The sequence below is a fragment of the Hetaerina americana genome, unplaced genomic scaffold, assembly GCF_022747635.1.
Source record: "Hetaerina americana unplaced genomic scaffold, ioHetAmer1.1.p SCAF_1, whole genome shotgun sequence".
NCBI classification, from domain to species: Eukaryota; Metazoa; Arthropoda; class Insecta; order Odonata; family Calopterygidae; genus Hetaerina; species Hetaerina americana.
The window spans coordinates 104,681,646-104,694,854 of record NW_027286069.1 but is presented as its reverse complement, the minus strand read 5'-3'; the positions used below and the strand labels follow the sequence as shown (position 1 = coordinate 104,694,854).

General features: G+C 36.5%; 1 protein-coding gene across 3 annotated transcripts in view; it reads left to right on the top strand.

Annotated features, from left to right (window-relative positions):
* Nucleotides 1-13,209, top strand: part of rhea (Talin_middle and talin-RS domain-containing protein rhea) — a 235,809-nt gene that overhangs the window by 182,008 nt on the left and 40,592 nt on the right. For all 3 annotated transcript variants that reach the window (XM_071594377.1, XM_071594376.1, XM_071594371.1), the window contains 10 exons: nucleotides 6,614-6,806; nucleotides 8,379-8,476; nucleotides 8,710-8,839; nucleotides 8,935-9,105; nucleotides 9,280-9,550; nucleotides 9,695-9,863; nucleotides 10,070-10,327; nucleotides 11,029-11,105; nucleotides 11,189-11,283; nucleotides 12,410-12,498. In XM_071594377.1, the coding sequence (XP_071450478.1) occupies nucleotides 6,671-6,806; nucleotides 8,379-8,476; nucleotides 8,710-8,839; nucleotides 8,935-9,105; nucleotides 9,280-9,550; nucleotides 9,695-9,863; nucleotides 10,070-10,327; nucleotides 11,029-11,105; nucleotides 11,189-11,283; nucleotides 12,410-12,498 (1,494 nt within the window). In that variant the 5' untranslated portion in view covers nucleotides 6,614-6,670. The remainder of the gene's footprint in view (nucleotides 1-6,613; nucleotides 6,807-8,378; nucleotides 8,477-8,709; nucleotides 8,840-8,934; nucleotides 9,106-9,279; nucleotides 9,551-9,694; nucleotides 9,864-10,069; nucleotides 10,328-11,028; nucleotides 11,106-11,188; nucleotides 11,284-12,409; nucleotides 12,499-13,209) is intronic.

The following is a 13,209-nucleotide window of genomic DNA, read 5'->3' as shown; positions in this document are numbered from 1 at the left end:
ATCGCCAATTCACGGAAACGAAGGTATATTTTGTTGGCTCTTAAAATTTCCAGACGCTTGTAAATGTCAGAAGCGATTGAGATTCATCTGATTTTCGTGCTACAGTTCTGAACCGTAGTCTTTATATCACTATGCGTATGTAATGTGGCATTATTTGAAATTGACTGGCATCTCTTTTCCCCGTCACGAGCATTCGGTCTTGGAATAGATACAAATCTCTTATTTTGAGGTTTCAAATTGCAGACCGTTTGGCACATATGAATGTGAGAACCGTTGAGGATTGTCACTTTGCTAAAGTGATGGTCTTTTTGATATTCGGGCATTTCTAAATTATGAATTATTTTTTCGGCGTTTCAGATACTATAGCCCTCTACCTTCTTGGGAAGTCGAGTTGGTCTTAGTGGGCCGCCAAACAGCTACAAAATACTTCCAATGCCGTGAATAACCCTACTTTTTCATTTAATGGCTTTTTTATTTGCTTAAATGTGCGTCCCTGAATCGACGAAAAAAATATTTAGGTCCATTGCAACAATACCCTTGCAACCATTCCAACCTGTATGTAATTGTCCCCGGGGTAATGGGTAAATTACTCCTGCCGTTTCCTATTCATCATTATTTCCATCACTGTTGCTTTCATATCATTATCTTTTTACGTAATTTTTAAATAAATAAGTGTAGCGTAGTTGTAAATTTTTATCGTGGTCATAGAAATGATTTATGCCATTCCATTCGCTTCCAAAAAATCATGTACGTTGGCGGGTGAAACAAAGTTACGGGTTGAATAATAATATAAATGGTCTAAAATATAATAATTATTGGTTAATATATTCTATTGTTTCAGGCTTCACTTCGTGGAAGTATTTAATATCCATACTAAAAGGAAAGACTTGTACTTTTCCGCAGATTTTATTATACGGTACCACGCGTTTCGCCGTATAATAAAAATCTGTGGAAAAGTACAAGTCTTTCCTTTTAGTAGGGATTATTGGTTAATGCTCAAAATAATTCTTAGAGAAAAAATAATCAAATTGACGTGCGGTATAAAGGCAACAAAGAAGAATTACTCACTCGAAGCACATTAAGTCGGCGAGTAAGTTCTTCCGAAGAAGATGCGGGATAAAAGTTAAGAGTTATTCACAAACCGTCATCCTTCCTGTGGTCCACGAGGTGAAGTGACCGAGTGTGTGTTGTCGCTATACTTCTACTGGTGACAGGCGGGGTTCTCGAACCAAAGGGGGCTCCGTTGCTATAACATGGTGAGTATTCAACTGGCCAACTGCAGCAAGACGAGCAACGGCGACTCAAGGGGGCGTGCGGTCAAATTTCGAAGCCGAGGGATTGCGTGAGTCGGCCACGAGTGCCGAATCCGCCGTCGAGTCTGCTTGCTCTCTCTCTTCCCCCCCCCCCCAGGGTCACGCCCCCACGCATGAAATCGCGCCTCGCCTCCCCCTCTGGAGCACCCACACACTCACCACCACCCCCCCAATCTCCCTCCCCCCGTCCCTGTATGCCCCAAACTCCCCCGGTCGGCGGCAATAAGGGGAGACTTCCGTCGTGTTTCGTCTTTATTAAATTCTCCGTTATCGCGCGGATTCCTTTCGCTGCGAATTATTACTCCTTCGCCCGTCTAGGTTCCAACCCGCGCCCCATACCTTGCTCCCTGCCGGTGTCTCGCTGGAAAGCAGTATGTATCTGTCGGGCATAAAAAAATCATCAGAATCCTGGAATTTTCGCGGAACGTATTCGGTCTCTAGAGATCATGAATTTCAGCGGCTGAGTCAGAATATCTATTCATTCATGAGACCCGATATGTTAATATGCGATTCATTTTATTTGTATTTTCTGTAGCTTATCTCTCTCATTGATATTAATGGAACTGGTTTAAAAAAATTGAATTAAGGAAAATATTTCGTAAACGGTTAGTTTTGAGTGAAATATATAATACAATAAAAAATGTTGTAATTTCAACTTTTGAAATATTAGTGTATAAAATTTTGAAGTTGTAACCAAGTGTCTCTCTCCGCGGATCGGCTGTGGCCTGAGTCTATTTTGTTAGTTTTAGAGAAAATTTTAATGACGAAGTTAGTTTCCCAGATTCCCGAATTGTTTTTTTGCGGCAATGTGCCCACAAGGTTCTCAATCATAGTGTAAGCGCACACGCACTCAAGAACATATACCGCAGGAGAAATGTGCGTTTTTAGAAGACTTCTAAACATGCATTTCCCTTGTAGATATGTTCTTGAATGGCAGTGCTTTCCCATGTACTAAGCATGGAAAGATCAATGCAAATTATTGTTCTCAACGTAATAAGTATCCTTAAAATTTTGTATTCGTGAAATTCCTGCGATTCCCCATTTGAGCTTTCCACCGTATGAGTTCTGCTTTTCGCGGTGCATATATCCAGAAGTACGCGATATTAACAATTATACTTCGACCTCCCATTTATAAATAATCGGCACTACAATGTGTCTGCAAAAATCTAAATAAGAAAAACATCACTCATCACACCATACTTGAATCAAATCATTATTCGTTCCCTTACCACCTCCGAGGCTTATTCTAATTGACAGAAACTCAGGTGTGGGTACTTCTTTCCGTCGGCCATGCTCTCTTACCGATTAAGGTTGAATCACTGGAGCGACACCGCACTGGTGCTGTTATATTGCTTATTTTCATTAAATTTCTTAGCCCCCCTATCGTAGCCAGGAAAATAATATGATCTAAAATGTAGCAAATTTCTGGAATAAATCGTGGAAATGTGAAGTAGTTCCCTAAAATTTTGACAGACGATTTCCATACCCATCTTCACTGTCGGAAAATATTCGTCGGGTGATAGATCCTCTCTTTGAAATTAAATGTCTTCGGCCCTGCAAGGCTGCGCGCATGACACGGAAGTCTCGAACTACATTTTGTGTTTCTAGCATCTGTGAGAACACATTATTTACAAAGGAGACCCATCAGTCAAAGTGATTCATGTATAGGTGTCTTGCCAATCGATTGATGTGCTTCAAATAGTTGTCACTCCGGTTTTGAAAGGCTGATTGAAAAAAGGAACTGATTCTTCTTCGAATCATGCTTCCATCTTTTCTCTTTGATTTTTCCAAACTTTCCATTCCACCTTCAATTCTGGTGTCAAACCGGTTTTTCGGCTTTCCAAAAGTGCAGAAGTTAAATGTCACCTCGATGTTACATCGGCTGTACACACATCCATCGAATTGCTCTTCGTTTTCTTCTCTTTACGCAGTTCATGCACATTGTCAGAAACCAAACGCTCATAATGTTGAATGTCTCTTGTCAACTTCTCCCTTTATCGATTAATTCTTAACAACGCACGCCTCTTAATTCTGCTCTCATCTAAAGAACGTTAGTAGTATCTTCAGATAGCTAGAAGTTAGCTGTAGTAAAAGAGTAACGGAGGGATATTATTTCGCGTTAAGCCACGTAGTAATGCTCTTCAAGTTTGGGAACTTTGAAGACGTGTTAATATGAATATTAGATTAAATTCAGAGAAGATTCGCTGTGGGACAAGGGGAAATGTTTCGGGTTTATTAGACGAGCTAGAATGGTAACTTATTGAGTTATGACGAGAGGAAAGCATTGGATTGTTTTTAAAGTGCAGACCCTACTCATTTTACGGGCAGTTTAGACGTCATGGTTAATGTTAGGGAAGTAAAGACTCCGCACTAATAGATGACAAAACCCGTTCTTTATTTTTAACAATTCGTGATGCAAAAAGAAACATGCCGTTCTGTGATCAGGCACCCTAAAATTCGTGATGGTTTCATTTTCATAAATCATTTATTCATGTCATCATAAAATTATGTGACGGCTTATCAGAAAGTAATCGAAGGCTGGTGTCCTGAAATCCCCTGCCATACGTTCATCTTCATGTGCTTCAACCACCTGTCTAAGGCCATGAATAGCCTTAGCTCTCACGAGTCTTCAACTATCAGGTACTTCTTTAGTATTTTTCTTATCGTAATGGACCAATCAGAGTTAAAATTTTCGGTCACAGTATTGGTGGTTTTTCACTCTTTTGCTATAGTTTATTTGTTTTAGTGTGCTACTTGAAACGTTGCTTTCAAATAACTTTTTGGTGAAATTTACGTTGCGTTTCAATTTCATTTCCTAATTTTTTTCCTTCCCCTTCGTCGTATAAATAATTTCTGAAGTAGTCTGGATCCTCGGATCCTCCTTCTTGGATCCTCGTGTATATGTATTTGCAGATGGATGGGCACTTTCAATATCCGATGGTAACATGCAGGCGCGTTTATGCAATGCCCCCGCTACAACTCTCGATACAAGAAAAAAACGCTCCTAAATTATCGTCGAAGGTAAATACGTATTCTGAAGGAACGCTCGGAATTGCTCTGGTGCCACTACTTCGTCTCTTTTGCTACTCTTTCCTCAATTGTGCTCCTCGGAGTATTTTATTGCCACCTTGTTGAAGATATTATGCCAACGCAGCGAACACGGATTATTTCTCTGAGAAACTTTGACAGTCATGCCCAACTCTGCGATCTGTATGAAACATCGGCCAGTACTTCACTTTCAATTCTGCGAGACGCGTTATTCATCCATGTCTCACTCGGATTCTCGAGGTACTGACTAATTTCGTAGGGTGTGAATTGATCCCTCCAATTCACCGCCGGCGCCGCGTTCGTCTTACCGGCGTACCCTCGCGCCTCTAGCCAAACAATTGAGAGACCCAGGCGCTGGCCATCGCAGCCAAAACATGGGTGTCTCGCATCCAAATACATTTCCCTAATATTTTTCTCGCCGGAAATTTTCCTTTCGTCCTCCCCCTCACAATTTCCCTGCACCCCCCTCACTGGTCAACTCCTGTCCTCTCTCTCTCTCTCCCCCCCTTCCCCCTCCCCACTCCTTCCTCCTTCCCACTCCTTTCTCCTCCCCACTCCTTTCTCCTCCCCCCCCCTCCTTCCCCCTCCCCCGTTCGTATCGGAGACAGGGGAGAGGAGGAGGAAGAGTGATCGCTTCTCTACGGGAGTCTAGATCGGCGGTTGAGTGGCGGCACGTGTTTGCCCAGTCCCTGCGATGGATTTGCGACGGGCGGAAGGGTGGGGAGGCTCTCCATTCTGCGGGAACGCGAGCACCCGGCGGCCTCCTCGGGGGGTCGGTGTTGGGGGAGGGGGCGCTGGAGAGGATAGAGGCTGGGAGGGCGAGTACCTACATAATGGGGAATGGAAAAGAGAGAGAGTTTAAGAGTGAGTGCGGAAAGGATGATGTGAGGAGATGGATTGCGTTTTTAAGTCTCAAGGCGGGTGGCCGGTGGCGAAGGGATGCTGGTTGTGGGGGTAGCTGGGGAGGTGTGGCTCCCTAGGGCGGGGCGATGTGACCGAGATATCGATAAAAGGGCAATGCGTCGACATCTCTATGCATATGGACGACACAGCCTTTCATAACTCATGTCGTATTTCCTGTGCAATTTAACAATAGCTTGCAGTATAGGAATATTTAAAGTTCCTTATCCCTTCCGACTCCTTATAGTAAATAAAAGTAATGCCATCAATAATTATCGATATGTCCGTTAAATATCCATATCACCAAAACTAATGGTGATTTTTTAAAATGTGGGTATTATCGAAAACCACATCATCAAATTTCTTGTTGTGTTTGTCCCAAAGAAATCTTAGTTTCATAAACATAGTCAATGTTCCCCTGGAATCGCAAATACTACTGAGAGTAAAATTATATTAAAATAAATCTTCTGGAATTAAATATATCTATCCTAGACATCCTGAAACCTTTGGACATAGAAAGTGATGGGATTAAATGTTAATGCGTATAGTATTATGTACATTAGTTATATTCTAGGTATGGGAATATGGATGAAGCAGAAATGGAGGGATGAACATTGAATTAAGGGTGTGGATGGATGTCCTCACTCTTTCTTCTACCATAGAAACTTCCTAATGTTGGTATTTATGGAGATGTAGGAGATTCGTATATCCTTTTGCTAACCCACCATTTATTGTTTTTTATATAAGTGATTCTCATCATCATGGCCATAAATAATTATTGTTAGGTCTTTTTGCATAGAGTCAGTGGTAATTCTTAGGAGTATTCTTGAAATTAAATCCATGACCATCTGCTTATATCAGTCAGCTCTTGATTATACATCAGACTTATTTTCAGAGGTTTATGCATGTGTGTTTTTTTCTGAATCTTCTCATTGGTATAAAATACTTGGAGAAAATAGTAAATTCAAATATTTTTATGAACTATATTGAGTGAATGCAACAATTTCAGAGTGTAAAAATCATTTGCCTTGAAGGCAAAGGCGATTTCAGCGTGTAAAAATCATTTGCCTTCAAGGCAAATGATTTTTACACCCTGAAATTGTTGCATTTAAATGCATATTAGTGGATGACTCTGCTAAAAAGTTACTGATGCAGCATCTCTCGCAGTTTCTTTGGAATATATTGTGTGAGAAAAACACACTAATTACCCCTGAACATTATCACTATCATTATTGATGCATGTAGGGCCAAGGATCATCAATAGTTTCAAGATTTTACATGATACTGTAGTTACTATGATGTGTATTACAAGAAAATGATAATAAAATGTGGTAATTTTCTTTTTATTTCAGGGAGTCATTCAGGATCCACCTAAGAGCTTCTGTGAAAAGAGAAGAAGAAGTTGGAAGATGGCTACTCTATCGCTGCGTATCAGCATTGTTGAGCGGGATGTCACCAAGACAATGCAGTTTGACCCATCCACATCAGTTTTTGATGCATGTCGTATAATTCGAGAAAAAATCTCAGAAGCTAACCTTGGGCAACGTAAGTGTATCAAATTATGCTTAAATGGTTTCTTATCCAAGTTAATTTTTACTGTAGACTTCCCTTTCTCTCTGCTGTTTATAATGCCCCACATCATTTATTTAAATTATCTTAAAATTATTTCAAATTCATCCTAACCTTATAAAAGGTAATGTTATGGAAACGGGAAATATCATAAATTATTACAACTGTAGGTATTATTATGCACTTATAACTTACTTCCATGTCTCCTTTCACCCCTTTAAACTTTAGGCCAGCAGGTGTTCGGCTTCATTCCTATTCATTTATTCTCTGAATAATTGTTATTCCCTTCATCTTAGGCATTAGTGATCAATACAAATTTTATGAGACTAACTAAATTATTTACATCTAGTTAGGAAGTGTTTACCGTCAATAATGTCATTCCTAATGAAAAAGCTATGCCACTATTTGAGTATTATTCTTCTATGAATCTTAAGTATTCCTTCCATTTATGTTGAATTCCCTATAAACATATGAACATTCAATACAAAAGGTATTGTTCTTTCCTTACTTTAAAAACAATGTGAGAGAGTTCAAAGAGTGTTCACTGCAAAAAGGTTGCTGTTAATGCAGGTGCTCAGTTCTTAAAGATAGATTTTGATCAATGATATTTTTTTATTAAATGGCAAACCAAGTTTCATACTAATTCCTTCAGGTAAATTGTTAATTTTCTAATTGATGCCTCTGGAAGTATTGCATTTATACAATGCTCATTGAAACAGGAGTCTTTATTAAGCAACCCAAGTAATCTTAGAGTTGAGAAATAAGATTATTGGGTATTTTAGGATTAACCAAAGATAGTGTTCCTAAGTATTAATGCTGTTTGTAGTAGTTGTAGTTGGTGGTTCTGTTTTAGGAGGCTACGGAATGATGGTGGATAAAATTATATAATCCGTAGTGAAAGTATAGCTTTTGATTAATGAGAAAAAAATGGTAGTAATTGTTATGTGCCTAGTAATCTCAATTTATTAATGCTAAAAATTTATTTCAAATGTGTAATGTAGCACGTTTCACATTAGCTGCCATTCCATGCCTCTAGTCATTGCAATTGTTGGTTGATTGCCTTTGAATGGAAAATTTTGAAATATTGTTTGTTTTATTCAGACAATCTTACCGTTCAGAAACACTTTTATTTTTGAGCTTATTCATTATTAACTCAATTGACTAGAGAGATGAAATAGAGTGCAGATGGGCTAATGAAAAACTCATTGAAAAAAAATGTAAATGGGATGAGAACTCAAAAGTTAAAATCTTCCCTGAACTTCCATGCATCAAGTACTCCTGAAATGAAGATGAGAAGCATGAGAGTCATGGCATCCAAATTGCAATTAGAAGTTCTTAGGTTGAAGTCCGCTTCTCATTTTTTCTTCCACGATCTTTTTCATTATACGTTAACACACTAGAAAGCCAGTGAATGAAGGTCCCGGTATTTCTGAAAAAAATAATTATTGAGTGATGCTTTTGATATAGCTTAAGCTTATCATAGTGATTGGTTTGAAATTAGTTAATTCTTATACTGTTGTGTATATGATTTCTTGTGTTATCTTTCAGCCAAAGATTATGGCCTCTTTTTGGCTGATGAAGATGTCAAGAAAGGGGTTTGGCTTGAACCTGGAAGAAACTTGGAATACTACATTTTGCGAAGTGGGGTGTGTATATGTGTGGTTTTATTTAGAGCTGTTGTAATTATTAGTATCTCTCTTTAATCTTTTTGCCAAAATCTAATGGGAATACTCCAAATTATATTTTTTTCAATAGTGCCTAACACCTTAATAATCGTGAAATTTTTTATTAAGTAAGATTTTTGGTTAAATGTCAATTATTTAATGTAAACCCATGTTTGTGTCGTGTATTCATTTCTCCAAAACATTGTTCACTTCAGGATCTTCTGGAATATCGTAAAAAATTAAGAACATTACGTGTAAGGATGTTGGATGGGATGCTCAAGACGCTAATGGTGGATGACAGTCAGCCTGTGGCAAACTTAATGGTGGTTATATGTACAAAGATAGGTCAGTTAAAAAAACCCTATATTTATTGCTTATTATTTTGGTGAAACTATGTATTTATGGTTAAAATTTTTATGTTATGTATTCTGCATCTGCAGGTATAACAAATCACGATGAATACAGTCTTGTTCGAGAAACTCCAGAGGAGGAAGAAAATGAGAACAAAGGGCACAATTTTGGAACGTTAACATTGAAGCGAAGGAAAGAAGAAAAGGAGCGTGATGCCAAGATGGAACAATTAAGGAAAAAGCTTAAGACTGATGATGAAGGTTAGTTATTCTGACCATCTCAGAATATCAAATTGGTTCTACTGGAGCCCAATAATGAGACTGATTTATTTCTTATATCATTTGTGTATGGTATTTGTGAGGCTATCCTCATGATATTCTCTTTGTGATGTCTCAGTTCAAGATAAGGGAAGAAACTTTTAATTATTTTTACAGTTAATTGGATTGATCCGTCAAAAACACTAAGAGAGCAAGGCATTGATGAAAGTGAAACTGTTCTTCTCCGCCGAAAATTCTTCTTTTCCGACCAAAACATTGATTCTCGGGATCCTGTACAGCTAGGTTTGCTTTATGTGCAAGCTCGTGATGCTATAGTTGATGGTACACATCCTGTGACACAAGATAAGGCTTGCCAATTTGCTGGAATTCAATGTCAAATACAATTTGGAGATTATAATGAAAACAAGCACCGACCTGGCTTTTTAGAGTAAGTGAAATGTTTTTACTTTTCTGTTATGGGTATTAATTATGGAAAATGTACTTTCTAAATTGCATTTGGATAAAAACTTTCTTCTTACTTAATTCTTATACACAACACTCATCCAGTATTCTGTTCATCATTTCTCTACAGTTTGAAGGAATTCCTGCCTCAATCGTATGTAAAAGTTAAGGGGATTGAAAAAAAAGTATTTGCTGAGCATAAAAAAAATTTAGGACTTTCGGAACTTGATGCAAAAGTACTTTATACGAAGACTGCCAGATCACTCAAAACCTATGGAGTAACATTTTTTCTAGTTAAGGTAAGTATTTTCAAGCTGGTGTAAATATTTCTAATGTTGTACTTTGGCACAGTATTCTACATGCATGTTTAATATTTTAAGTATATTCAAGTAAAAATTGATAGAATAGATTTTGGTTCCCTAAAATACTATAATTGAAATTTGGTTTGTAGTACTCAATAATCATGGTGCACAATACTAACTATTTGACCTTTTTAAAATTCCAGGAAAAAATGAAAGGGAAAAATAAACTTGTTCCCCGCCTGCTCGGAGTGACCAAGGACTCAGTTCTACGTCTTGATGAGCGAACGAAGGAAATTCTGAAAACATGGCCTCTCACTACAGTGCGTCGTTGGGGAGCCTCCCCAAACACGTTTACTCTTGATTTTGGTGATTACTCGGATCAGTATTATTCAGTTCAGACTACTGAAGCTGAGCAAATCCTACAGTTGATTTCTGGATATATTGACATCATTTTGAAGAAGGTAAATTACACTTCATGTTGCATAATGAAAGTCCAAGCAGACAATTGTAACCACAGGGGTAATTTTTTTAATTAGTAAAATGCATGCATGAATTTTATTTAAAACAAAAAATATTAACATTTTCCTATTAAATTATTATTTAGAATATAAATTTTTAATTTGCAAAATAGTTGTATATGAGTGTATTTTCAGTAAGAGTATTGCTGTTTATAGTCACATTGGTGTGAAAGTCACTTGTTAATGTGTTAAGGTTATTTTTGCTAATTCGAAACCTGAAGCCTTTGCATCAATTCTTTTTTTATAAAGACTTATTTCATTACCAGAAATGAGGTTGAAGCTGCAGTTATAACATACTGTATGGATCAAGAAGAAATTGTTGTCCCTATACTTTAAATCTATTCTGTTTTCAAGGGCCATATAGAATTGAATAAATGTTGTTCATGGGCTTTTCATTGTTACAAAATTAAAAAGTGAGAAAGCATTCGCCAGTTATACTCACATTTGTGGTTGTATATTAGTAAACTTTGGTTTCTGCTATTAATAGCATAAAATATAAAAATGTATAGATGATATGGTGGAAGTCTTTGCAGCAGTTAGGAATTGCATAACTGCTGGCTCTTAACTTGGAATACATACTATAAGGTGTCAATGGATCTTTTATTTTCAGTTTGTTAGTTGTAAATATTGTTTATTTTTTTCAGAAAAAATCTAAAGACCATTTTGGTATTGAAGGCGATGAAGGCTCTACAATGGTTGAAGATAGTGTCTCTCCATTAAAGTAAGTCCGTATAATGTTATATTGCATCAGTTTATTATTATCTTGAATGAGGATCCCCTAATTATTGAATTTTAATTTTTTAGAGCCACTATTCTTCAGCATGAAACAGCCTCCAAAATGGAGAAAGTGAACACCGAATCAGTGGCTAAGCCTGCCGTTATGAGAGCTGGAGCTGATGGTGAGACATGTTCACATTATTTTTATTTTTCTGTTTTTCTACTGGAATTATTTTTTTTTGATATTTGTGAAATTAAAAATTAAATTGTTGGATTTTAATGCTTTTTACTGCATTGTTTTAATTTGAGCAAAACATATCAATTTTTAGTTTTCATTTTTGCTTACTGTTACAAGTTTCATGAGGAAGCTGAGGCTCAATACCATAATAGCAAACCATAATTTTGTAAATACATATATACATACATTTTTATAAATAAAATTCCATCATTTTTAATTATTAGATGCCATAAGTGAATGTATTGATATTTAATGAAATTCTTTTGTTATATATTGGCTTTTAAAGTTCTAAAAATATTTTTGCCATTGATCAGTTATAATTTTATTAAAGCATGTTAATTGGGTCACATTATGATGTATAGTTATGATTTTATTTAATTTTTTGTTGAAGCACAAATCATTATTTGGCCAAATAAGGTGTGGTATGTGCCCTATTAGTTATGATTTGTGTAAAATTGTTGTGAGCCATTTGATATCTCATGGCTTCCCTAGTTCCATAGCATAATTCCTAGATGCCATTTTTTATGCTCTTTGATTTGCAGCTTGATATAATTCCTTAAGTATATACGTACAATAATACATTATTAAAATACTGGAAAATCCTCCGTTAGCATTTAAGAATTGAAATTGCATCATAGCCGCAAACGTGTAATTTTGGTTGACTTTCTTGATCCCCTTATCTTATTGCCTAAACTTTTTTTCATATCAATAAATGCTTTGCAATTTTAATTCCACTCTACGTATAACATCTGTTAATTTTCATACTTTATGAAAAATGGAAGAAAATGACCCAAATAATGTGGTCTGGCTTTGATCTAAACCTGGAAACTGTTAGTGTTGAATGAGAATCTTTCAAGTCTTTCAAAGTTCCATTATTTTGCAAATTCACGGTAATCAAAAGTGTTTTGTAAAAGTTTTGGCCTAAATAAATGATGCTTGTGCCTTCATCATCATTTTGCGACCTTATATGAGTTACAGGGTTCTCAATAAATTTTTTCATAAAAATTTGGAAATTGTTTTTGCATGAAAAAATTGGTGGCTGCTTTCTGGCCATCAATTGCCTCTTTCAGGGGCAAGAACCTACGGCACGGGGCACATGGGTTTGGCTCAGTACACCACAGTCAGTGGTCAGGCTAACATTGCCCACACCCCACCCATGGTAAGATCATGCTTAATTTTTCTCTTGTGAAACTTATAAATATATGTATAATCTAACATATTTCCAGAAAGTGAAACCCTGTGCACTCAATTATACATTAAATGCTGATGCTGAATTGATCGCATAAAAGCAAACTGCATTGAGAGATTATCTTTTGTTCATCTGCATTAATTTGCTGTAACTGAATTCAAATTTGTGTTTTAGTTTTTCAAAGTGTAAACTTCTGTCCGAAAAACTTGATATATTAGCAAATTATCATTAATCAGTGCTTCCCTTTCAAATAACTTCATTCCTTTACAAACAATTAATTTTTCATTTCCCCTCAATGCATCAAATAATGCCTCAGTGTACATTTTTGCTTTGTAGTTTGCAGTTATTTTTTTGGAAAATTCATGTATATAATCTCGTGCACACATCATAGCTTGTAGAAATATTTTGGCATACTTGCAAAGCTGTATGAGCAGATTGTTTCCATGAATTTTTATTGTATTTGGTTAAAAATAAGTTATTCATTTGTGGTTTCTAGCAAATGCACAGATAACAGATAATAGAACAGTTAAATGTTCTTACAATTATTCTAACTTATAAAGATTTTTAGTGAGACTTTTGCTGTCGTTGAAATGATCAAACTATGTCATTTGATATTTTCTAAAAATCTGTGGTTTATATGTATAAATAAATTTGATTGAAATGCACCCAGCATTTCATTAC